Source organism: Dreissena polymorpha, chromosome 3, assembly GCF_020536995.1.
Source record: "Dreissena polymorpha isolate Duluth1 chromosome 3, UMN_Dpol_1.0, whole genome shotgun sequence".
In the NCBI taxonomy this organism is placed as follows: Eukaryota; Metazoa; Mollusca; class Bivalvia; order Myida; family Dreissenidae; genus Dreissena; species Dreissena polymorpha.
This window is the reverse complement of record NC_068357.1, coordinates 85,023,929-85,051,057: the sequence shown is the minus strand read 5'-3', so window position 1 is coordinate 85,051,057 and position 27,129 is coordinate 85,023,929. Positions and strand designations below refer to the sequence as shown.

The 27,129-nt window shown below is 34.7% G+C and overlaps 3 protein-coding genes and 1 long non-coding RNA gene across 5 annotated transcripts in view; 1 reads left to right on the top strand and 3 right to left on the bottom strand.

Annotated features, from left to right (window-relative positions):
* Positions 1 to 8,695: 8,695 nt before the first annotated feature.
* On the bottom strand, positions 8,696 to 12,611 carry LOC127872372 (slit homolog 1 protein-like). Its single transcript, XM_052415704.1, has 6 exons — positions 12,436 to 12,611; positions 11,960 to 12,147; positions 11,460 to 11,630; positions 11,000 to 11,227; positions 10,224 to 10,394; positions 8,696 to 8,712 (listed from the first exon to the last, which is right to left on the bottom strand). The coding sequence occupies exons 1-6, from the start codon at positions 12,558 to 12,560 to the stop codon at positions 8,696 to 8,698; spliced, it is 900 nt and encodes a 299-aa protein (XP_052271664.1). The 5' UTR covers positions 12,561 to 12,611.
* A 409-nt stretch (positions 12,612 to 13,020) lies between these two features.
* On the bottom strand, positions 13,021 to 13,867 carry LOC127875073 (uncharacterized). The gene is made up of 3 exons (XR_008047249.1): positions 13,761 to 13,867; positions 13,377 to 13,538; positions 13,021 to 13,159 (listed from the first exon to the last, which is right to left on the bottom strand). It is a non-coding gene; the product is annotated as an uncharacterized LOC127875073 (long non-coding RNA).
* Positions 13,868 to 13,870: 3 nt separating this feature from the next.
* LOC127872371 (uncharacterized) lies at positions 13,871 to 17,933 on the bottom strand. Its single transcript, XM_052415703.1, has 6 exons — positions 17,807 to 17,933; positions 16,785 to 17,042; positions 15,980 to 16,198; positions 15,360 to 15,554; positions 14,000 to 14,228; positions 13,871 to 13,895 (listed from the first exon to the last, which is right to left on the bottom strand). Exons 2-6 carry the CDS (start codon positions 16,972 to 16,974, stop codon positions 13,871 to 13,873), a joined length of 858 nt encoding a protein of 285 aa, XP_052271663.1. The 5' UTR covers positions 16,975 to 17,042; positions 17,807 to 17,933.
* A 4,377-nt stretch (positions 17,934 to 22,310) lies between these two features.
* Positions 22,311 to 27,129, top strand: part of LOC127875072 (sushi, von Willebrand factor type A, EGF and pentraxin domain-containing protein 1-like) — a 185,289-nt gene continuing 180,470 nt past the window's right edge. The window contains exons 1-7 of one of the 2 annotated variants that reach the window (XM_052419894.1): positions 22,311 to 22,409; positions 22,667 to 22,898; positions 23,329 to 23,421; positions 23,750 to 23,923; positions 24,249 to 24,362; positions 24,481 to 24,594; positions 25,357 to 25,533. In XM_052419894.1, the coding sequence (XP_052275854.1) occupies positions 22,359 to 22,409; positions 22,667 to 22,898; positions 23,329 to 23,421; positions 23,750 to 23,923; positions 24,249 to 24,362; positions 24,481 to 24,594; positions 25,357 to 25,533 (955 nt within the window). In that variant the 5' untranslated portion in view covers positions 22,311 to 22,358. The remainder of the gene's footprint in view (positions 22,410 to 22,666; positions 22,899 to 23,328; positions 23,422 to 23,749; positions 23,924 to 24,248; positions 24,363 to 24,480; positions 24,595 to 25,356; positions 25,534 to 27,129) is intronic. The other variant, XM_052419893.1, reaches the window with a different exon arrangement.

Here is a 27,129-nt window from a genome sequence, read left to right as displayed (position 1 = left end):
ATAGAAAAAAAATACGCATTACATTCCAAATAGCGAACATGCAAACTGACCCTCGATAACACTCAACTGTAGTTTGAAGAAAAACATACCTACTGGGGGTCACATTCGACAAGATAAAGACATGACACTAATTATTTCAAAGCTTAGAGGAAAAAGCAAGATCACTTGAAATAATTAGGAAACTGGCAGCAATACAGTGCTTAGCCAATGAAAAGATCATCAAGACGGTGTACTAAGGAACATGCAGATTCCACCTGGAATACGATTCCAACTCCTGGATAATTGCTTTCTAGTCCTATTTAGGTCGCCGTGGTGTAATGGATATGGAGTCCGCCTAGCGACCGGGAGGTCACGGGTTCGATCCCCACCGTGGGAGCGTTCTTTAGATCTCCCCCAAAGACACCAAGTACTGGTTCTAGGCCCAGGAAACGGACTCAAGAGCGTTTATATAAGCCTTAGGCTTTCGATGCAATCGAGCTAAAATAAATAGGTTTAAACTTAGTCCTATCAACAGACTCAAGACAGAACATATTACAGTGCGATCCATGCCAATGAAAGATATTGAACAGATCACGGGTAATCATACACCTAACAAAAGAAGGGCATGTAAGTCATGCAGCAGGTCAAGAAGGCGACTTTTTGTACATCAGAGTTAACAGTCTTGATGTAGGAAGAATAAAGAGATCTAGCTTTGTCTTAGAATGAAAAAAGCAAATCTGGTTTAAGCACCAGGATCAGCTTTTTAACGTGTGCACAAGGGATTTGGTTTCGTGCTATTCCCAAAGTGCCCCCCTAAGAAATGAAGCAATTGCTGAACACTTGGAGATCCATGTTATTTGTTTCATGATTACATGCCTTGTATTCCTAGTTTTGGTGGTATGTTATGGCAAGTTTCTTTATGCCGTTAAATGTAGAAAATATCAATATTTCAATATTCATCAGTTATTTCTGGTCACGGAATACGTTTCTCTAAAGTAACTTTGAGGTCACATGAACATTATTTCTTAAAAGGAAAACAAAAACTTCGCAAACATTTTCATTTAATGAAGTGAATCTTAAATAAGGCCTGCAGTACACAAAAATGTATGCTTCAAGGTCCGACTTTCTGCAGATTTATGTATCGAATATGTAAGTGTTTATTGTTCACGTTGGTTTCAACAATCATTGTGTCAAAAGACAAGTAGCAAGCAAAACGTTTTATTTGAGTGCGCATTATATGATTGCAAAATTGCAGATAATTTTCTCTTCGTTTGTAAACTTAATCAATATCTATATAAGTTGAACATGTATCAAACAACAGATAATATTTCATTCAAAATAATATACCTGTGAATGATGGGGATCTTTACGGACTTGACTTTAGGTAATTTGAACATTGTAATGTTTATTCTTTCATATCTTCTATTGAACTCTTTGTAAGACATGTTGCTGTAACACATCGCAGTAATACGTAAAGATGAAATCTGTGTGTACACAAAAACATGTGTTTATAGAATAATTAAATGATATTACTGTAGTAAAAATTCTGCCTCAATATTTCAAGTCCATAATGCTATTATAAACTTTGTAAATTTGTTCTTACGAAGCATTAGGCAATACATTGATTATTTCAGTTTGGTTTTATATTATTTGCTTATTTTGTTTATTCTGCTTTTAAAATATGGTGCTTTATAAATGGTATACAGTTTTTATTTTTTTGCACAAAGACGTGTGATTATGAACCAGAGTTTTGTTAAATGTGGTTTGCTTATTGGTCGCATTGTTTTTTCTGTTTTCTATTTAATTGTACAGAACGATTCATTTGGACATTTGGTAACATCATTTACGAACTATTCAGGAATTGTTTTTATGCGGTAATTAATAACAATGTTTCTGATTAGCAGTTTACCTACTTCTTAAATGAATGTTTCAGGTTTATACATATACTAATGTCTTGATATTTACAAAAATGGTCTTTGACTTTTTGTTCAAATATTCCAAATTTATAATACAGTTTTGGCATTTCATAATTACTATAAATATCTATAGAATATAAAAAAAAAGATAGGATGAATTGGATATATATTATTTTGGTCGTAGAGCAATGATTCGGACAAACAATGACAATTGTGCCTGGTATACAGTAATTTATTATTATTATTATATTTTTATTAGTATATTTATCATCGCAAATCTTTGCCAAAGAACGAATCCATTACATATGCCAAGAAAGTTTCCACTGGTGCCAACCTTCGATCGATCGTCAAAACTGAATTCATATTTAATTTAGCGATGGAAAAAGTGTAACAACATTTATGTAAATACTCATAAAATGACAACAGTTGTATAAGCATTAGTGTTTCAGGAGGTACTTGGAAACCGACAGGTTGGCATGAACTTATTCATAAATACATATTTAAAGGGAGATTATACGATTTTGTCAATATTTTATGAATTTATATAAAATGTGTAAAAAAACTAATTATACATATATTTCAATATAAATTAAAATAAAAGTTACGAAGAACACGTGTCGAAAAAATTCGACATAAGCCAGATATTAATTCTGAAATCGAAAATGTCTGTACAGTCGAATTCGCCAGCATGAATATCATGCATGTACGATGTGAATTTGTCTTTGCTGCATTTTATGAAATTCGTCTTCAATGTATACTTTTTCTTGCCTATTTTGTGTTATTGGAACATATTTTTATCAATATATTACAGTTTAATACATATAAAAATCGTATAATCTCCCTTAAATATCTGCGTTTTAATAACTACATTATAATCACAAACTGAAAAATGTCTACATAATTATATGCACATATCAATGTTTTTCTTCGTGCATTTTAAACATCCTTGTTTTTTATACACACTGGACAATGTCTTTTTTGTCTTTTATATTCCTTTAAAGTTTTTTCAACACACAATTACATGCATTTGATAGCTAACCTTAATTGTGTTATTTTGTTTATAACTGAGTGACCACGATTAATAATTGTTTTAAAATACAATAGTTGATCACCAAAGCGGCGTAAAAGCACGGCATTAAACATGTTTTACTAGGGAAAAAAATGGTCGTTGTTTAGTCGTATATATATATATATATATATATATATATATATATATATATATATATATATATATATATATATATACACATATATATATATATTAAACTGATTTAACACACTTTAACTGTTTTATTCCTGAATCTTACCTTTTAGCGAGTGACGATCGTTTGTATTCGGGATGCATCAAGTGCATCAACAGTGGTGTTTATAATAGCAATAGCCCTTTTACCTGATATCGTTCATATCATTCTAGAGAGGATAGTTACACATGTGAATCTGTTTCATATCGTTAATAAAAATACCTTTCATGATTATTACTATCGTTATATAGTCATTTTAACAAAATATAACACACATGGAAACAACACATCCATTAAGTATTCAATATAAATGAAAAGCCTTCTTTGTAATAGTAGAAAGATAGAACACGTTTCATCGATAATCTGGGTCACCTGAGCGCCACCTCGGAAGTAGCATTGGCTCATTTATTAATGCATCTCAAAAAGAGGTGGCGTCCGTGATTAAAAGCCGTGAATAGACAGAAAACATGAGTGTATTGAACCACAATAAACAGTCGGCATTTGTGTACAAAATACAACTTTTGTATTTAAACCGATCTTTAGACCGAAACTGTTCTAGTTAAGATTTATTGAATTCAACAGACACATTTATATTCAGTGATTTTTTTAACAAAGCCTTTGTACACCTCCTATGATTTTATCATTTAAGATTACACGTAGCACGTATAGGTTATTAAAGGACGGTCCCAGTAGCGTAATGCAAATTAATTGATGCAATAACATGGACAAATTTCACAACAAAAGACAAAGTTAATTCAAACGTTTCGTGTTTTAATTTTCGTTTGGTGGTAACAAAAGCATGGCTAAAGATATGTTAAAATTACAGTTAATATTAAATGTAGAAAGTGCCATGTATTGAACAGTTGTTTCATATAATTAGCATGCATGTATGTACTTAATATAATTCTATAAAAACTGAACATAGTTCGAATATTAAGACTTCAGATAAATATTTTCAGATTGCAATACAAATGTCGAAAATCATAGTGTTGAACTCTTTCGAGTGCAAATTTATGAAAAATTACGATATTCAACTGACTGTCAACAAGATAAAAGTATTGTTAACTATTCAACGTTATGTTAATGCCCATAATTCATACACGTTTACAGACCGTTTCGTACATTAATGCACTATTCATGCATGTGTGTAAGTTCTAAATACACCGATTAACAGATGCAGGCGGTTATTTTATTCACGCCACTATTGCTTCTTCAACGTCTCTTTTTTATGGCAAAATAAAAACAAATAAAAATACAAAGTAGTTTAAAAGAAAAAGTACAATTCCAGATGACTTATAAGTGATAATGCAATTGCAGATACTCAATATCATTTAGAACGGTGGTCGTTGGTTAACATATCTACCACTTTGTCTGTGAGAATTCCTCATAAGGAGGAGGAGGAGGATGTTGTTTGCAGACGAAAGCACTATGTCGAACGTACTGGACATTGGATGTCTGTTCAGTTTTTCTTGACATCATGTCGAAATGCTCAGCTGGCGTTGCAACGTTTGGATATACCATATTGATACTTGCTAGGCTCCTGCTACGAGAGGTCCGCGAGTGCTTTCTTTAAAACAGAGATAATATTAGGTTAGTGTTTATTTTCGCAAGGGTCGCAAATCAGATTTGTGTTCCGAACTTATTTCATGTTCTGCATTCGACATGTACATGGTAGTTCATCTGTTAAAAATATACCATTTATTAATATTTATTTCGAAAATTAATGTATTAACTTGACCAAAACAACACAAAAATATCATATAACATAATACAAATAAACACAATTGCATCTGTTTTCATTAATGTTTGTTATCCGATCTGGTGTTACTTTGATAATGCAGATATAATGCTGGCAAAAAAGAATGTAACCTCACACTTAAAACACACATTGAATTCGTTAAAAAAGGGACATTTTCCAAATTCAACTTTGTTGTAACAAAAAACATACACGAGAAAATTGCAAATTATAAGCAATTAGTACATACTAACATTTGTGTGAATATACTATACACCATTTTTGCTTATTTGTATCATACCTGTAGATTTTAAAGCACACGACAGCAGTTATGACGGCAATGAAAGCAACAGCAACAATCACACCAGAAATGATTATCGGAATCGCTGAAAAACAAGACAAAAATGTTGAGTGAAATCGCCACTTACATTAAAACAAAATAATCCTTAAATAGTTATTTACATGCAATAATCCAATCATGTGTACTGTAGATTTCGCTTCTTTGTTTTGACTTTTACCCAAGTAAAAGTATGATGGTGTTCATTTGTTCAACGTGACGTCAACGAAAAGCATCGTGAAATGTTGTGATCCGTAGAAAGAAATTATCTTATACGCCTTATTGTATGCTTTTGCAAGGGAATCTGTTTTGAGCAAATTTATGACAAAGTTAATTCGATATATTGGGCATTTTAAATGTGTTAAAGTTAATAATAATTATAGAAATATTTTACGTTTGTTTATTAACTTACATGGAGACAAGAAATGTCGTGTTCAGCTGCCCTTTAATCAATGTTATAAATGATCTAGGTACGAGGGACGACTTATTTAAAGGTAAACCCATTAATAAGACGATTTATTTCATACGACAATAGTATCGAATGATTTTAAAAGGTTGTTTCGTAAACGTGCATTACCCAATATTTTCTTTTAGCGCCAATAATGTTAGTTACGTCACGGTTAATTACTAACGTCTACACACACTCTCATTCTCCTAACTAAATTAAAATTTCTTCAAGAGTTGTGAAACAGTAAGGCATTATAACTCGTAACACGTTTTAATACACGTACACCATATATATTACTTTATACCAGATATATTAATACGTATTTCAAATTCAAACTCAAATTGATTGTTTTCTTAGCTCTTACTATAATGATTGTCTAGCGCATGTTCAGCATCATTCGTGCCTGCCGTCTTGTCACTGACGATTGATTTCTGTGTGGTCAATGTGACCGGTGGTCGCGTGGTAAGCACTGAAAAACAAACATGAATAATAAGACAATGTCTTTAATGAACTGTATATACTTAACAATTGAAAGGTTTACATATCACATAATATTAATGCAAATCTTTAGACACTAAAGAATAGCTTTGTAAATGTAACAATACATGATTTGTAATCATGGTAAATTTTTATTCATTAATATGCGTATATGTGTATCATTAAATAATTTGTTCCAAGTTATGGTTAATCTTTAAATGGAAAAGGTCAACAATTCTTACGTAAATTACGATATGCACTGTAAGTCTTATTTAAACCAGAATAACTCCACTAATGATAAGCGACATAATGTTACATTACTTAGAAATTATCCAAACACATGTACACAGATTCATGTATGCATCTAAATATTTGTATTCAAACGTATTTTACCGTTGCATTCAGCAATGCTAGTTGCCATATATGCAGCAGTGGTATAGCCGTTCGGACAGGGCTCACATGTTGTTTGACCTGTGGACGGTTGGTAGGTTCCTACGTCACAGCTACGACACACCGCGTTGTCTTGGTACGTACCCGCAGAACATTCCACTACATATGGTTAATAATTTAGCGTACTAATCACATATATTATTTAAAATAATGACTATAAAGGAATAACAATACGTGTTGAACGGAAAACAGTGAGTGTTTTTTTCGATTTTCTATCCACAATATTATAATTATACTTTTATTGTTCGACAATTCCCCAGAGACAGATCTTAATTATATAACACTTAAGAACAATTAATAATAATAATAATACTTTAATCTTGATACACGAAGAGGAAGAAGAATATTCTCCGATCGGTTAATTATATCCGAAAAAGTTTCTACAAGATGCATACCACACATGCCGTCTCTGCCAGAAAACCCCGGTTTGCAATAGGCGCCAAGGAATGATTCGATTGAGGCTGGATCAACAGTGTACTGGACTCCGCCAGCCACAACACTAAAGATAGTTGGCGCGTTGTTTTCCAGAAACGTTAAAACCTCCTGAATCGCCTTGAATGCTTCTTGTAGAGTGTGTAGGTCGGGAGAAACTTTGATTAGAAAAATATATTTTATTCTTATTTTACTCTCCAAATCCACGTTACTGTCTTATCTAAATTGAGTGATATATAGTATATAGGTAGAATATCCACTATGGCGTGTACCATAAAGTATACATGTTATCGATATTATATGTATCATTATTCTAATAGGACTGTCGGAATGTTTGTTACTGAATAATGAAATCATACCTGTTCCATTCTCGATATAGCCAGCGATGTTTAGCGAATTTAAATTAGGTATTGAATTCGTAAAAAAAATCGTGATCGATGTTGTGGAACTGCGCTTCCCTCGCTGTTGGGAGTCATCTATTGAAGCATTTCCTTCACAAGTCTTAATGGCGACGCAATGCACGCCTTTAAACTTGTCCAAAACGGCTTCTTTAACAGCTGTCTTCGATGCTGAGGGAATGATGTCGCTGAACACAGCATGACTCTGCATTTCAATCTTGAAGGGGGAACTAAAGTCTGATAAAAATAACGATTATATTTCGGATGTATGTACTTAATTGTCCGATTTGTTTTTTCGGTAAAAAGGTTTGTCTCGCTATAAAACATTTTTAACGCACATATCATTGGGTTATGCTATGTTACATTTACTTCAGTGACTACTTCAAAAATAACATAATCTTTATCAACAGCAGTGTTAAAATTGTATTTGTGTCATTTAAACAATAAACAATTTAATGCTTATAACCATACATACGTAAAAATGGACACGAATTCATACGCTATTGTTATGTATGTAATGTTCCAAAGACTGTAAGCTTTTGAATGACAACACATATTCTGTGAAAATTCCGATCTGTGAAATAACCATTCATACGTTATATATATATATATATATATATATATATATATATATATATATATTTTTTATATATGACGTTCTTAATGCTGTATTCTTTTTAATAACAGCAAAACTGCTGTGCGTAAGGTCTAAACAGCTTTATCAGTACCCATGCAGTCTGGAATTTGCGGAAATGGACTCCATGTATATCCGGTTGATCGACCGCACTCGTAAACAGGATATGGCTCCTGTCCGTTTGGAAAAGTGGTGCCAGCAAGACAAGAAACGTTGCAACCGCTGGTCTCCGGACTTTGGATCAGTTTCACATTTACGTGTTGTCCCAAAACCTCGCTTCAGAGTCGGCAAACTGCATAATAACAAAAGCAAATACCTACATTTGAACAATAGTACAAGAGAGAGAGAGAGAGAGAGAGAGAGAGAGAGAGAGAGAGAGAGAGAGAGATAGAGAGAGAGAGGAGAGCAGAGAGAGAGAGAGAGAGGGAAGAGAGTGGATAGATAGAAGATAGAGAGAAGATAGAGATCTAGTAGCTAGAGCTCATCCTGATATAGGCCGAGGCATAGCGACGTGTATGATAGAGAGATAAAGAGAGAGATCGACTACGAGCTAAGTGAAGGATGTCTTGGCGTCTGTTCGTATGTTTATGTGGTTATATAATTAGTTTTTACAGACAAGAATTGTTTTTTAATGTGATTTACTCTTAGTTATTGCTTCCTATAGTCTGAAATGGAATTAAATACAATAATAACAATTGTTATGTGTTTTAGCGAACAGAGTTATTGTTAATCGAGTGTTTCATTCCTTTGAAATTCCATACTATTTATAAATATCCATTTGTAACCCATTGTGTCATGGGTTTAATTTAACGCGTTCAATTACTTTTTTCTCCCAACCTTCAACACAATACTTTGTTATACCAGATTTGAACACAAAACGGTCACGTCTAATTAAAACACATGCTCAGAGGGTGGTCGTGAAATTTGGTGATCTTGTCCGTTGGAAGATCAACACGAAATGTGAGAATATCGTCTTTTGGAAAAACGCAAAGGATTCCAAAACAATTTTCTTCAAAGCATTTACCCCATATGTAAGAGATTCAATATTACTTCCCAAATGTCTATCCAAGTATTTTGTTCAGCACAAAATCCAAAGCATTTACTTTTATATCATATGACGCGTCTATTTAAACAGAGTAGTATTATATTTTTAAGATATCTAAAGACATAAATCATTTTAAATCCACTATTTTCATATTCTTTAAGAAGAACCTATTTTTCATGTAACGCGTCTATTTAACCAGAGTAGTTTCAACTTGTTAACATACGTAAAGACATCAACCAAAAAACATTATAATCTTTAATAAGAATTTCATTATTTATTTACTGGTCTTGACTGCAACATTCATAAAGATATTTAAAATTATATTAAATATTTGTTTATTTGTGGTATATAGTTTTAATACGTTATTGTAATACATGTATTAGATAATACTGTTACAAATCCATTTTAATACTGGAACATGCAATCCGGTGCTTTATAAGCACAGCTTCTTTAAACGACACACATGTCTTTTACTTTTTGAAATCCCCGGCGTTATTTGTGTTACGATGTAATTGACTTCACAGTATATATTGTTTCTATTGCTCAAACGGGTACTCGAAAAAAAAAGAATCCGGGTCAAAGTTTGCTAGTTACGAAGCATTGGATGATATGTTTTAAGTATGAAGAGATTAAACAAGTGAATTAAGATAATCTTCTTCATCATGTTAAGCATTGCTAATATTTCAAATATTCATAAATAAATATAAGTAACGCACCAAAAGCATTAAATATTTGTTAAAACGAAACGTGAATATTAAAATACATAGACTTCAAATTTGAAAAGGCAAGTAAAGCTTACGTTGTTTATATTATTTTTTATTATACCTAATAAATAATTATATGTTGTTGAGTACTGCATTCATAATTAAATAAATCAAACTAAACGAATTACATTCTATTAAATCTTACTTAACGAAAAAATTAAATTTATAAGCGCTTTAACATGTTTTGACAATGTTTGTTGTTATATATAAATTACCGTTATAAAATACATATCCAAATATAACGTTTTTTTTTCCCACGAGTATTTAAATTTTGACCCGCAGAACATACCCGAATAATATACTTTACCCGTTTTAGTTTAAATGTTTGCTGTTACGAGTATATGCCATCTACGTGCAGTGAACGTACCAGGGCAGTCCATTACATTGCACTGTTGCGTTTCTTCCTTGGAACCCGTGCAGTCTAGACCTCCCGGTCCTGGTTCCGGCTCTACACAAAATCTCTGACGTGTTTGGGTACTGCCTCCACAGGTGACGCCACATCCTGACCGGTCGCTCCATGAAGACCAGCCCCCATTTACTGTAGAGGTATTGGATTGGACATTTCTATCAATTTATTTGAAAGCATAAAGTACAAGTATATGTCTCATTTACAGTGCCCATGGTTTATCGGCATCATATACAAAATTGATGCTAAGCTTTTTGGTTACATCGAAGTTTATTCGGTCCTTCCGCGCCTAAGACCGCAGTATGTGTGGACCCGGAGTGTGTCCCAACACTCCTACCTTATGCTTAATAGACTCACGAAAGTTGGGACGAATTGTGAATAGTTACTTTAATTTCCTGCTCTTAAGTTTCTACTGAACTATATTCTCTTTCAATGTGTTCTTGTGTTGTGTATAGAAACCGGGTTACTTGTAGGAAATCCCTACCTGTCCGGTTTGGTTATCATCAAACTCACATGCTTCCGGGAACGAGGATTGAACGTGACTCGCTAAGATGATAGGCACGTGTACCAACCACTGCCCCGACCGGACAGACACGATGCTTAGTTTAAAAAATCATTTGGTATAAACTTTTAATATAGCTAAGGCGTGTGGCAAATGGTTTTGGTGATACGAATATCGCTTCGATTATATAAAGCAAAACTTAACTAGTTAAACTTTTATGGTGTGGTATTCATACCAGGTGGAATCGAACAGTCTCCGCCAGTGTAGAAGTCAGTGCAGTTGCACGTGTATTTTCCGCTTCCTTGAACGCAGATCCCGTGTTTGCAGTCATGATTCAGACAGAAGTCAGGTGGCATCTCGCACAGAGTTCCACTCCATCCCCCACTGCACACACACATGAACGTCCCCATACCGTTCACACAGGTGTGATTACCGCAAGGCGCTGTTGCACACTCATCGAACGCTATAGAAAAATGAGTGTGTTTTTTTTACACATTTGATAAATGATTCTCAGTGAAACAAAACTTATTTCGTCCCTGTCATACATTTTGAAAAACAATGACGCATATTTAAAACAGGGTACAATCCCAAACATGCACATTTAACTTTGGAATGAGTGCTGCTAATTGGAAATAAGGTAGTGCTTGTTGTAAAGCAATTTAAGTAAAACAACAAAGGTTTGGAATTGATCTTACGGTCACAAGATGATGGACTGATGATTACGAGACCGTCTACAATGTTTTGTACTACATCGACCATTGAATAAAGCGTGTCTGACGAGTTGCTGAGGCACGAGGTGCTATACATGGCCACTTCTTCAGCAGACAGCTTCCGTGGATAAAACGTCAAACCAGATAAGGTTACACCTTTGAGGAGAAACAATGCACGAGTCTAACATATGAATATTTATCGCAACGTGTCGTATTGTTACACAATATTCATATACATCTGACTAGTGTTGGTAATTTTTGCAGTTTGCAAAATATTCATTTAAGTGAAAACAATGAAACTGAATTAAAGTAGCAAATCATCTTTTCATGTATACGGTTCAACACTTCTAGCTCCCATAAAGGTAACAGCTCAATGCTAGGAAATTTAGAACATTTCAATTGATTGTTGAGCAACGTGCCGTAACATCAAATCTATAAACATTCACATTGACTGACATAAATACGACAATGTTCACAATCCTTACCTGCATCTTTGGTAGACGACATGTGGACACTTCCAGACGTTATAGATAAGGGCGTGAGACCGACCTTTCTGATTTTTTGAAGATTGTCTATGAACACTGTTAGCACGTATGATGTGAAATCTAGCTCCACGACATAATGCGTCCACCTTGTGCTTGACAGAATGAACGCCGTAGATGCTTCAATATTTCTGGAAAAAAGAAACCATTTAAGTTAGAGAATTATTCTATTATTACATTCTGAAAGAATTATATTACATATTTTGTCATTGTCCAATTCCTTACTGGGGCTTAAACGTTCACGTGTTATCTTCGAGTTTTGGTCCGTCGTATACTAAATTGATAAAGGAATATATCAACTTCATAAACAAATTACTTAAAATACGGTTCTGATTTAGCAGGATTGAAATCGTATCCAAAAAGTGATAAAACAAAAATGTTTCATGAAAGCACTCTCTTCAAGTGAGGTCATTTCTTACCCGCTTTTTACTGTCACTATCTCAGAAAGCCTTACAGACATAATGTCACTGGCATTGCCTCGAACTGAGATCGTTAATTCCCCTGTGCCGCCACTGTCTCTCTTTATCCAGACTGACATTGACATGAACGTAGTAGGGACGCTGCTTGTGAACGTTCCTACCAGCTTGTTTCCGTTCAGGCTGTTCACCTTAAATGACGAAACCAAATTTACATAGATTTGATTAATTTCGGATTTTATGTGATTTAGCGCCTTTTGTTTTATTAACCCAGTTTAAGCGACATGTAATAAACGAATCGACTAAAAAATGACACTTTTGTTTATGTCTTTATTATACTTACAGGAATAAGAAATTAGTCTCATATAACGAATGCATTATGCTTCAGAAAATCTACGAATCATAGCTGAATCAAAATGCAACATTTTTACATAACTATGTAATATATTCTTATCAAATCGTAACCTTGAGTTATCGGGCAATTGTATAAGCACTATTTTTATAGAGAGAAGTCTAAAAAGAAATTGCAGCTTTATTTATCAATGCATTACCTTGATATCAAACAATATGCATTGGTTAATCGACGTGCTGTTGGTTGAAGGCGTTGTATGCATTGCCGGGCAGGGTATACAAACTGAGGCACCTCTGCTTGGCTGAAAGCTACCCAATGGACACGCGGAACAAGGGACCATTGTTGTACTTGAGATGAAACCGGGATCACATAATCCTGACAGAGATAATAAAACTACTCCTACTACTTTACCTTCTAATTATAATAATAATAAAACAACGATGGTTACTGTTGCACAATTACAAGTTTGACAATTATTTTGAATATTTGGGCGTTGTCGATTCTGTAATATAGGAATGTTATATTAAATGTATGCGCATTTAACTATTGGTAGTAATATTGACATAATAACACTGTAAGCAAGTACGTTTACTTGTGCAATTGTCCATGTATTTAGAACCCTCTTTAAGCGTGCTGTAGTCTGCCGGGCATAAATTACATGCGGTTCTACCATCATCTTCATTGTATTCGCCGATTCTGCACAATTCACAGTTACCCGTTGTCGAGTTCAGGTAGGTTCCTTTAGGACAGGGCTCTGCAAAGGTTATTCTCATTAAAAAAGAACTGTTTTAATGTATAAACCCTGTATCAGTGTCATGTATATAACCAATGTACGTATCTGCCAATCTGGTTATTATACCTTTTTTTAAATATACCTTTAAACAAAAGCTGATTTACGTTTTTTTGTAAGAACTGCTCTACACTGTCTCTGGAGTTTAAATATTACTATATTAACATTATATTCGAAAATACGTACTGCATTTATATCCGTCTTTTTTAAGATCAGCAGGGCACTTTATGTTCGGTTTAGAACTGGTCCCGAAGGCATCGACTGGTAGTGTGAAACCAGCAATATCAAATGTGCCGTTAGCAACAGCGGCTGCTATCAAGCCTTTCATGGATGTTAGTAAAGGAAATAACTCGTTATATGCGCCTGTTACTGAAGAGTTTGACAGGTCAAAAGGCGTCGCAAAGTCAAAGGTGACCCGAACATACGAGGCTTGCCTCTTAGCTATTATATGTTTCTTCCTTCTAGAACCACACACGACTACTAAATTGTCCACTCTGCAATCTTTACCAGGACAAATTGAGTTATCAATGTCATCTTTTATGGTTCCAAGGTATTTCAGCACCTGTTCTCTGATAGTTTGTTTTGTTTTCTCATCTTCACAGTTGCCCTCGTAAATAAGCTCAGCCGGCAGAACCATATCGCTCCAGAGTGAAACTGAACACATATTTTGATTTAACTGTTCATGACGATTAATGGTTAATCATACGTTTAATTAAAAAAATTATGAAGAAAGTCAGTATTACAAACACTTAACAAAAATAAACAACAGTTTGAAAGTCCCTTCTACAATTACTACTACTATTAATACTACCACTACTACGACTACTTCTACAACTACTACTACTACTACTACTACTACTACTACTACTACTACTACTACTACTACTACTACTACTACTACTACTACTACTACTACTACTACTATTTCTACTTTACTACTATTTCTTCTACTATAACTATAACTTGTATTACTACAATAACCACTACTGCTACAACTACATGTACTACGACTACTTCTACTACTACTGCTTCTACTACTACTTCTACTTCTACTACTACTACTACTACTTCTACTACTACTACTACTACTACTACTTCTACTACTACTACTACTACTACTACTACTACTACTACTACTACTACTACTACTACTACTACTACTACTACTACTACTACTACTACTACTACTACTACTACTTCTACTACTACTTCTACTACTGCTACTACTACTACTACTACTACTACTACTACTACTACTACTACTACTACTACTACTACTACTACTACTACTTCTACTACTACTTTTACTACTACTACTAATTTATCTTTACTACTATTACTTCTACTATAACTATAACTTTTATTTTAACAATTACAAATACTACTTCTTCTACTGCAAGTACTACTTATAATAATCATAATAAGAATTAGAATAATGATATACGTTATAAAAATGTTAATAATCATTATTTAGTACAGGCTCCACGCATACAATATTTATAAGATTAGTTTTTGTAATACAGTGCTCACACTGGCCTTCAGAAAATAATAGCCATAATTTTTTTCCTTAAAGAAAATAATGACCAAAACAGACGCTGACTTTTCCGCATCTTTTTTTTATCAAATGTATATCTCTTGTATTTATAAGCAAAAGTGCTTACTGTAAATATAAGCATATACTAATATTACTAATATTAGTATATGCTTATATTAACAATAAGCACTTTTGCTCATAAATACATTAAGTACAGACCAATTATTAACCTTGGCATTTTGGCTACGTACTAATACAGTCGGGGAATGCGTCCAAAGGGTACCACGTTCCACTGTCCTGGCAGCTGAGTCTACCGGTGAAGTGAGAACCCACGACCGGACTGTCATATGGAGATTGACACAGCATGACGTAAAGTGGTCTTGCATTGATGCTGTCGTAACTCATGGCGCCGTTGGCTGGTGGTGCCAATGGCGGACATTGTACCACTGTAATATTAATACAAAACTCATGAAAGAACAATAGAAACATCAAGAAATAACTCCTTGCCGCAAGCTCGTATCATACGATGCAGTGTAATACACAATGTACATTAAAGAAAACAAACATAAACATGGTCGCAGCTGAAAAATATGTTAACGTAGCTTAAAGTATTTGATATTTTGACTACACGTCCTATTTTTTATTACAAAGATATAATGATAAAACAAGTTCACGTTCAAATCATTTAATTTGTCCCTTTTCACTCAAAACTAATAACATACCTAACATTAAGTTCGTCATTAACTTAATATTGGTTTAAACATATTTATTCACGAATGTGTATAACAACATAGGTTACAAGTATCTAAAGTTTATAGGATTGGAACGTTAGCTAGGCTAGTAGGGTTCCTTTTATACTAAATATATGTACCATTGCAATAGGGTTCCTCCCCGAAATTCCATTTCCAAATCCCAACCCCGGAAGTTCCATCACGCTCGCATGTAAGGATTCTTGCACCGACTAGGTCGAGATTAAGATCGCAAAACAGAGAACACTGGACGCCATCGGAGTAGGTCGAGTCGGAGCAGTTGTACCTCAGAAAGCGGGTGTCATTTAAACGGTCCGTCGGGCCGGTTGCGCATTTCACAACTGAATACATTATTTTTTATATAATCAATAACATGTTCTTACAATTAAATGTATGTTCTTTTTCCTTGTTTGGCTGTTCCATTAATTAAAAACTACACATTTTAATTAATTTAAGGTGGTAAGCGGTCTATAACAATTTTCCTGGGTAAGTTGGTTTACCACTACTGAGTGCACATAGCACGCCATTAACTGACAGCTGCCCTACTCGAATCAGAGATAAGCGGGAAAATATGTTCATGAACAATACACACATTGTATTAAAAAATAAATAATAATATGAGCCTCGCTCTGCAAAAAAGGATTTTAATGCATGTGCCTAAAGTGTCGTCCCAGATTAGCCTGTGCGGTCCGCACATGCTTATCATAGACGACACTTCCCGCCTAAACTGGAGTTTTACTAAGAAGGGACTTTCTTGAAACGAAAAATATTATAAAAGCGGAAAGTTTCGTCCCTGATTAGCCTGTGCGAAATGCACAGGGTAATCTGGGACGACACTTTACGCAAATACATTAAACCTCTTTTTTACAGAGCACTGCTCATATGCAGTGTGTTTACTTCAGAAAGTTGTGGAACATACGATTGTACCTTGGACCTGAATGGTAACGTTGCATTCTGACAACATCGTGTGAGAATTTCCTGCTGAATCGGTTGCACGGTATGGAATCAGGTACGTTCCTTCTTCTAGTGAATCCCCTTGGTTGATGATAGAGAGCTTCTCTGCCGTTATGTCGAGATTGATATTGTCTTTAACCACAGGCTCCGGCCAATGAACCATTGCTGTTGACGTGCCGCTGTCAGCGTAAAACACGTGACTTGAACACGTGATTACTGGAGGTTCGTTGTCTGCGTTTATTAAAAGTACATTTTTAGATTGAACTGTCAATTCATTTTGTGCAATGTCATTAAAATCACTTCATCAGGTGTTAATAAGTTTAGTGGTTTTATTCAAAATTGCACATAGAAAACCAATGAAATGTTCAAACCCAAAGAGAGGGAACAGGATGCATAAATTACACGGAGGCGAGGTAACTAATTAGGACTTTTAGTATCATAATGAGAACAAATGCAGACCTTTGAAATATCATAACAAGTATATACATGTTTGCATATCAGTATTGTTCGGAATAATAAAAAGAACGCATGGGTTGAGAGAACTAAAATGTGTCATGTGTAAAATGTGTTTCATTTTTATGTTGAATTCCAAACTAACAATTAGTTGGAAATGAATTGAAAATTTATACGATTATAAATAACATGTGATTATTAAGAATAGTATGTAAAATACAATTAAATATAAGTATATATATATATATATATATATATATATATATATATATATATATATATATATATATATATATATATATATGTATATGAGCTACATTTTTGTGTGGAAAATATACTTGGCCATTTCGTTCATTCTTTTTTCAGCAGAAAAGACATTCGAATGATAATGCTATTTTGTGTTTTTTTTTAAATTAAACGTGCTTAAGCCACGCACACATTTAATTATTTAATTTGAGAGAGACAATTGGCACGACGAATTATTATGCAAATACATAACTAAAACAATGATGTAATAGTTACAAACTTAAATAGACATGTACCTTTACAAGTGACTTGATCAGCCGTAAGACTCCACTGTCCGTTGGCCTGACAAAACGCAAATGAACTCCCAGATAGGCGGTAACCATCAAGGCAAAAAAAGGAACACGTGCTACCGAATTCGTGCGTTGAACTTGAGCATGTGATATTTCCGTTCTTGGGCGAAGAAGGTAAAGGACATCTCTTTTCTTCAAACACAACAAATACCTGATTGTCATATTTTTTAATGGTGTGTCGGCGTTTTTACGCACTTTAAATACGACATAGATATATGGCGTCACTCAACCATCGTTACGTTAGGATAACACACAGATATACTAGTATACATTTATACATTTAAAACAGTTTCGTAATACGTTTGACGAGATATTGTGGTGCAAAGCAATAAATAATAATAATAATAATAATAATAATAATAATAATAATAATAATAATAATAATAATAATAATAATAATAATAAATATGCAATAATAAATATGCAATAATATAAATACTTTCGCATTCCGGCAAGGAAGACCATTCTACGGAAGACGAGTCGCGTTTCTCACACGTTGTCTTGTTGGATACGCCCTCTGGCATGATGTAACCATCTGCGCACTGAAAGGTGCACTCACTTCCGTACAAAAGACCGTTTGTACAGCCATATTTGACTCGGGTATGAGAAGGCGTTGGCTCATCGCATGTTAAGTCTGTCGTCGAATGATAAAAACAATCCCGTTAAATAAAGATGAAAATGCTTACAGTTAAATGATTTCGAAAAAGACATAAATGTATCAAACTTTTTCCACAATGTATTGGAAGTTCTCAAGTTAATAAATGCAGACACGATTAGACCACAGGTGGTTAGCGTGTGGCTATGATATTAATTAGTAAAAAATAATTTTGAATGAAAAATAATCAAAATAGAACGAAAAATCAACTTCTCTCTGGTAGTGAATTTTTTCAGGGTAGTTGTTGATTTTTCGTTATAATTTGATTATTTTTCATGCAAATGATGTTTTTACTAATCAATATCATAACCAAACGCTAGCCACCTGTGGATTAGACGAAATAATGCATCTGCAGTTATGTAAAAAAAATACCATGTTGTTCAGAATTGTGCTGTGTATTATAATGATCATACATTTTAACATCAATACTTCTACAACATTCAGTTCCTTATATACATATAACTTACAAATAACTTTGAAATTAAACATGCATGAGGCCGTCCGCCCGTACGAGTCGGTAACGGTGTATGTCATGTAATACATGATTCCGTCCACGGATCCCTGGAACCGTTTGCCGCTTGTAAGGCCACCGCAGCATGTCAATGAACTGAAACGGACACTCATCTTAATTTAATTCAATATGTTTATTTTACATTTGACCATTAGACCTTTACATATAAATGTAAACATACATACATAATACTGAACACAATATCAAAGTAACCATACCAGTGTTTGGGGACAATATATAACTACTAGTAGTCAAAATGATATAAAAGCGACTGTCCGGGTTGTCAAAACAACGTAGGAGCGAACGTACGCCTTGTCAAAATTAGCGTAGGAGCGATTGTCCGTGGGAGCGATTGTCCGGAGACCGTAACGACTTAGTGGTACTGTTAAACAACCGTTCATATTAAGAAAATTGTTCGGCCTTCAAAGGCAGAGTAAAAATATATATAAATATATATGGCTTTATATATTTTTCCGATTTCTTTTGTATTTATTTATTTATTTTTTCTGTTTTTTCGGGGGGAGGGGGGCTTCAGAGTGGTATTAATATTCTCTTCACGAATATATGCATAGTAAGGACATATATTAATGAAATGATATTTATTTTGTGTACAAGATTCACAAAGATTATATTTACTTACAGATTTAGATATCTGCCTTGTTCAATGAATCGTTGACCATTTAACGCATTCTTTGTACGCTTAAATGCCAACCGCACAACGTGTGTGTTTATATATCAAAAAGGAGATTAATGTTATTAGTTTTTGCTAGCTTTTGTGTTTTAATTTACAGTTCAAGATTGTTATAATAGCACGGGTGTTCCTCCAACGAAAGATGCTTATTTTATTGTACGATTGTTTGATTTAAAATAGTTTAAGCGTTACCTTGATGCTTCCTTCCCTGTATATGGAGGATCTGTCCAAACCACAGTCGCCGATTTCTCTCCACGAGTGGCGTAGTATTCATTCTTGGTCTTGATCTCGGTTGGTGGACAATACGCGTAAGTCGGGGGAGGTTCTATGACCCCATTTGAACCTGCATTGTAAACATAAGCTGTCTTATATTCACGAACAGGAAAAGCCGAAATGTTATTAACTGTCCATTGTTATTTAACTGCAAACGCCGCAATTACGAGTTTGAATAAAATTACGCGCTGGAATAAAGCTCCAACATATCATTAACAAAAGCAAATGAAAACAATGAGTTTTAACATACATGTTTTGGAATAAACTTTGTTTATTGCTGATCCTACCTACTAAAAGTCAATCGTTTAAGTTCTATGCCGAAAACGATATCGAAAGAGAAGACGAACGGCTCGCTACTCGTGAGTAATTACATAATATTGTTACAATAATTAAAAAACACACACTTTTATGTGTTTTCCTAGGTACGTTCGCGGTTATAAAACTGTGACTTTGATAATTAAGTGTCCGATGTTTGATGTGGTATTATTCATACATAATATCCCGGCTATACTGGCCACTGCATCAAATACTGTTGATCTACTCCGGTAAATAATTGAATGGCGCTTATTACTTATCACAGTTAAATCGAAGAGCGTTAACTAACTTCAATTAAGGCTATTTTATATACACTTGAACACAGACGTAGATGAATTTTACTTACCTCCTTTTCGAAGTTCACAAAGCAAATAACAGGCCGCGAATCCAATTGCTGCCTCCAACAAAAACCTCCTGTGGCGATTGTTTCCTAAATAAAAATACAACTTAATTACTTATTACGTTTAAATAATTTTTGTAATTCTATAAATAGAAAGATATGTCATACTATGCGCTGCTGTGTCTTATGACAGTTGCTAATACAATTATTATTGTTTGTTTTGGTTTTGCAAAATTATACAGTAAGCATATCTTTTTTTATTCCATTATTCATTTTAAAAAAATGCTCTTTCTTATTACATGACTTATCACATATTTGTAATATATGTGAAAGTATTAAATAAATGAAATATGTATCATTATTAAATCATCTTTGTGCTAAAATTCTAAAAAAACAACAACATACCGGTAGCTATGTTGGTGCTAGTGCCGAACTCTCTCCTCCAAACTCCTCCATCACATTGGTACGTCAAACGCGTATTGTGTCCGCTCTCTGTCAGGCCCGTAACGTTCGTTACGTCACACCAGTGACTATGAGGCACAGTAGCGCCATCACTGTTGTCACAGTATGTGATTTCGCCGCCTGAGACCTTCACAAGGTCATCCAAGGCGCACATCCCTCTTAACATGGACACGTACTCTAAGTGGAATTTCTATGAAATGGATGCGCTAATTAAATTTCATAAACATTTAATATGAAGGCACGTTTGATGTTAATACCTGATGAGATAATGGTGATGATGATGATGATGATGATGATGATGATGGTGATGATGATGGTTGTGATGATGATGATGATGATGATGATGATGGTGGTGGTGATGATGATGATGATGATGATGATGATGATGATGATGATGATGATGATGATGATGATGATGATTATGATGATGATGATGATGATGATGATGATGATGATGATGATGATGATGATGATGATGATGATGATGATGATGATGATGATGATGATGAATGATGATGATGATGATGATGATGATGATGATGATGATGATGATGATGATGATGATGATGATGATGATGATGATGATGATGATGATGATGATGATTTAGAAGATGTTGTTGTTATTGGTGTTGTTGATGATAATGATTATTATTATTATTATTATGATGTTGTTGTTGATGATGATTTTGATGATGACGACGACGACGATGATGATGATGATGTTGATGAAAATAATAATAATAATAATAATAATAATAATAATAATAATAATAATAATAATAATAATAATAATAATAATAAAAATAATAAAAGTTATAATAATAATAATATAATAATTATAATAATAATAATAATAATAATAATAAAAATAATAAAAGTTATAATAATAATAATATAATAATAATAATAATAATAATTCATTCGGTAATGTTACGAAGATTACCCTATCATCTTCTTGCAGTTCATAAGCAGTCTGTCCGAAACAAGGGAACACCACGCTGAGAAAAACACAGGTAAATTTTAGAACCATGTTTATAGCAAACTTTCAAACGACCTATGCCGACTTGAAGACTTCAGTGTGTCTTAAATACCATTCGGTGCATTCGTTGTAACCGGTAGTGGAAATCACCTCATGAAATAAAGTCAGCTTTTCTGAAATTTTCCAGATTCATTTCCTTCCTGATTCCTCTCATTTCGTAAACTAGACCCGAGGTGAAGGCTTGAAATCAGTGACAGAGCTTAACCGACAATATGGAACTCGCTTTATTTGCGCGGTATTTAACATTTGCGGTATTTTTGAAGGTATTATATTATATTATATTATATTAATTATACATCACAGTACAGCATATCATAGAATTGCTTAGCATAACATAACATTTGCATAAGCGTTCGAATTGTATATTTCATTTTATTATTCACTATATTAGCTATAAAGCGTTATGTGATCGTTAATTGCCATGATAATTACATATATTAGTTTTGACAAGTATGTTTTTTATTGAACTGCTTCTAAACAGCATGATATGTTGCGTTTGATAATTACATGTTGATGCTAGGTATCCGTGTGTCAGCGTGGCTGTTACTTCTCAACACTGGACAGTTCAAGACTTGAATCGTGTTTGGACGAAAGCGGTGAAGTCATCAAAGACTTTTCGACTTTGGAGGCTACGCATGCCACAATTTGTATTTATAGAAGATGTAACACCCTACGGCATGTAGAATGTGATGATGGAAGATGGATTTCAGACAATAAATTATTCGAATTAACTGATACGGATTTACCTGTTTGTGAGTAGTATCACTATTTAATGCTAATTGTCCGTGTTCATTAACATGGTAACATTTCACACAAATATTTATTTATACCATACAGTTGTTCGATGATAACAAAGTAAATTCCCATTAAAAATATACTTGTACTGTTAATCGCATGCAGTACCGTTTTACCACTCTAATGAAAAAAACATCAATAATATTTACGTCTCAACCATGTTTAAAATACCATTTTGAGCTATTTTTTCCTTTGATTGTAAATCGGCTGGCTTTATTTGGAGAAATGAGACTGCCAAATCGAAATGACGCCACGTCAGCAAATCTTATTGCTTAAGAGCAAGTTGCATGTATGCAATTTCATGCTTCAGTGTTGTAATTTGTATGAACAGATCTTTCTCTTGACACTTTTTGTATATCCGACAACAAACCAATAATGTTTCTTTAGGTGTGGAGACGCCATTGATGATGGTGAAACAGAAACGCGTGAAGAGGTTTTGGCGCCGTCGATCACCACCACCTCCGCCACCACCGCCACCACGTTAGCGATATTAAGTTGATGTTAAAGTGTAACAAACGCAACATAAATAATATTTCTGTTTCATTTTATTTCAGTTCTGTAGTGAGGATTTTTTTTTTCCAATTTTTTAGTGACACTCCCGAATCATTAACAGGCGACAAAATGTTAATAACAGTATTTAATTTAAAGTTATGTTAATAATAGTATTTAATTTAAAGTAAATGGCTAATTGCTTATGTAATTAAGTACACAAGAAAAAATGTAGTATCGAGACAAATACTTAGTAGGACTTTCAAACTTTTTTTATGTTTTTCCAATTTTTGTTAACGGTACTGTTTATACATTGCAGCCAATTGTGGACTACCTGGGAATGTTCGTGGTGCCACTGTGAGCGTCACGTCAACCCAGCAAGGCGGAACAGCAACTTACGCTTGTACTTCCGGGTACCAATACGCGGGAGGTGATTTGACCCGCACGTGTCTGTCCTCTGCGCAGTGGAGCGGAGCGGAACCAACATGCACATGTTAGTTTATACATATTTTGTTAACAAGTTTATTCTTTTCATTGTATCGCAATATGTTATAAATATATAATACCAAAGTGATAAACAAGTCCATCTTAAATTCGACGTTGTTAAAAAAAACATCGACCAACGTTCTGACAATAGTAGCGCTAAATTGTTTTCTTTTAAATATAACAGGAAAACAAAAGGAAAACACATAACTTAATGACGTATTTATTCATTTTATATTATTATAAATATTGAAATGAACAGATTGATTTCATGCAAAGTCGCTTTGTTGGCATTTTACATACGAAATGGTGTATCTGATCTCCTTTTTTGTTAGATATGGACTCGTGTAGCAGTTTCCCGTGCTTGAATGGGGGATCGTGTACAAACATTCCTGAGAGTTACACTTGCTCTTGTCCTGAAATTTGGAAAGGCACAAATTGCGAGCAAGGTTAACAATACAGTATCTTTACTTTGAATTACGGAATGCAAATTAAAGAATTCTAGTTTATTACTATTGAAGAGTATAAAAACAATAAGATTGTCATTGAATACTTTCTTGTTTACAGTTGCCTTAGTTTGCGCTCGCAATCCATGTGTGAACCACGTGCGCTGTGAAGACGGACCTACAATTTACACGTGCATATGTCAACCTGGTTGGTTTGGTCAGACGTGCGACATCCGTAAGTTAGTTTTAACTTTGGCACTTTAATAAAAAAAGACAGACAGACGGAGAGGCAGACGGACGGACGGACGGACGGACGGACGGACAGACAGACAGACAGACAGACAGACAGACGGACGGACGGACGGACGGACGGACGGACGGACGGACGGACGGACGGACGGACGGACGGACGGACGGACGGACAGACAGACAGACAGACAGACAGACAGACAGACAGACAGACAGACAGACAGACAGACAGACAGACAGACAGACAGACAGACAGACAGACAGACAGACAGACAGACAGACAGACAGACAGACAGACAGACAGACAGACAGACAGACAGACAGACAGACAGACAGACAGACAGACAGACAGACAGACAGACAGACAGACAGACAGACAGACAGACAGACAGACAGACAGACAGACAGACAGACAGACAGACAGACAGACAGACAGACAGACAGACAGACAGACAGACAGACAGACAGACAGACAGACAGACAGACAGACAGACAGACAGACAGACAGACAGACAGACAGACAGACAGACAGACAGACAGACAGACAGACAGACAGACAGACAGACAGACAGACAGACAGACAGACAGACAGACAGACAGACAGACAGACAGACAGACAGATCTTTTTGAATAGTAAATACAGTAACAATATAGGGTTTTGTTAATCTACTGTACACTAAATAAATGTTGTAGTTAGTAAACTAATGTTCAAATAGGATGTTATAAGATGCATATGTCTATGTTGTAGCTGTCAGTTGTGGCGATCCAGGTCCCATTGAAAATGCTACTGTGACAGCCCCAGGTTTAACCCTCGGGAACGTCGCTATATATGCATGCGATCGTGGATACAATGCGACTAAAGGCAGTGAAGAGCGATTATGTCAAAGTGACGGCACATGGAGTGGCGAACCCCTTGTCTGCAAATGTAAGTCATTGCGCATTGATATTGTTCCTGAGTCGAATTCAAATGAAACAGATTACTGCATTACTTTTTAGATACATGTATTGCCTGTATGATTTTTGCAGTTTATTGCAATTGTATTCCATTTCAGTCGCAGAAAGCTGTAACAGTTCCCCATGCATGAACAAAGCTACGTGTACAAATCTCATAGAAGACTTTAAATGCGCCTGTGGGTATGGCTGGGCTGGGAAAACATGCAATCTAGGTAGTTTATTAAACCTGCATGCCATATGTCGTTAAATTACATGCGCACCGTTATTGAATCCTTGCACGTCACAGTGCGTATTTTAATATTATGTTTGCTTTCTCTTAGACGTTCAACCACCGCAGGTAGCAAATTGCTCAAAAAGCGTTCGAGTGAATGCAACAGAAAGAACGCACAAAGTTGCCTGGTTACAACCGGTTTTTAGTGACCCAATGAACACAGAATTACAACTCGTCTCCAACTATGAGATCCCAAGCTACACGTTTCCCTGGGGCGACTTCACCGTCCAGTACTCGGCCACAAAACTTAGGAACGGGTTAAGGACAGAATGTGTCTTCAACATCACCGTGAGACGTAAGCCCTTTACGATAGTGTCTGTCAAAGTATTAATATTGTTTCTTTGTTTTTATCTGTATTTTATCATTAATAAATAAAATCTCCGAACTTTAATGATTTCATTTATTTTGTATTGTTTTGATCGTCAGTTGATGATCGCATAATAAGTTACAGTGTTGTGAATATACCTTTAGCAACACCATGCGAGTCGCTTCCTATACCAAAACACGGAACCATTCTCTGCAATAACTGGAGTCCAGATTACGGTCAGTTTTGCATGCTTGCTTGTGAGAAGACTTACTCCCCGAGTCCTCCCGGGAGACTGGGAACTTGGATGATCTGCGGAGATGACGGAAGATGGTCTTCTCAACCTAACGATTGCGATTGTAAGTCATGTTATCAAGATAGAGTTTACCTCAGATGTTCTAGATCATTTTGATTGATTTAATGTCGTGATGTATTGCCATTTACACAGTTTGAATGATAACCATTTTCATTTTCTCTTTCAGTACACTTGAACAATGAAAGTTATATACTGTCCTATCACCCGAACTATGCTGATTTTATGTACGAGGGATGCAACGATACTCAACGACTGAGGGATCTATATTTGAATCATATGTTGAAACATCCGGACATTTCTCTTTTCAGTCGATTATATCCCGGTTACGAGGAAAGTTCGTCGGTACGGATGTACTGTAACCCATGAACGTACATAATGACAAGTATGAGAATGTGCTTAAAACTTTGAATATTGACACGTTATGAAACATGCATTTATAAATACTATTAAAGTATGTTTTATCGAAAAAGAAGACAAAATTAATATATATGACATATACAACTGAAATTAAAGTATTCTTTTGACATGACTTTGTTTTAATAAAGTACAAGTTTCACCTGTTGTACCACAAATCGTAGATTTAGTTTTTTTAAAACCTTAATTAAGACACTATGAATCATGCCTAGTTTTACCCACATTGAGAATCGATTATTCGAAGAATTTGTCTGGTTTTGGT

Coding starts and splice junctions, on each gene's coding strand:
- LOC127872372 (XM_052415704.1), bottom strand. CDS start 12,560: ATGTCAATGTCAGTCTGGATAAAGAGAGACAGTGGCGGCACAGGGGAA. Junction 12,148..12,435: donor ATAGTGACAGTAAAAAGCGG/GTAAGAAATGAC, acceptor TCTTTTTTCCAG/AAATATTGAAGCATCTACGG. Junction 11,631..11,959: donor GTCGTCTACCAAAGATGCAG/GTAAGGATTGTG, acceptor TTCTCCTCAAAG/GTGTAACCTTATCTGGTTTG.
- LOC127872371 (XM_052415703.1), bottom strand. CDS start 16,974: ATGGTTCATTGGCCGGAGCCTGTGGTTAAAGACAATATCAATCTCGAC. Junction 15,555..15,979: donor GGAGGAACCCTATTGCAATG/GTACATATATTT, acceptor TTAATATTACAG/TGGTACAATGTCCGCCATTG. Junction 14,229..15,359: donor CGCATTCCCCGACTGTATTA/GTACGTAGCCAA, acceptor ATATGTGTTCAG/TTTCACTCTGGAGCGATATG.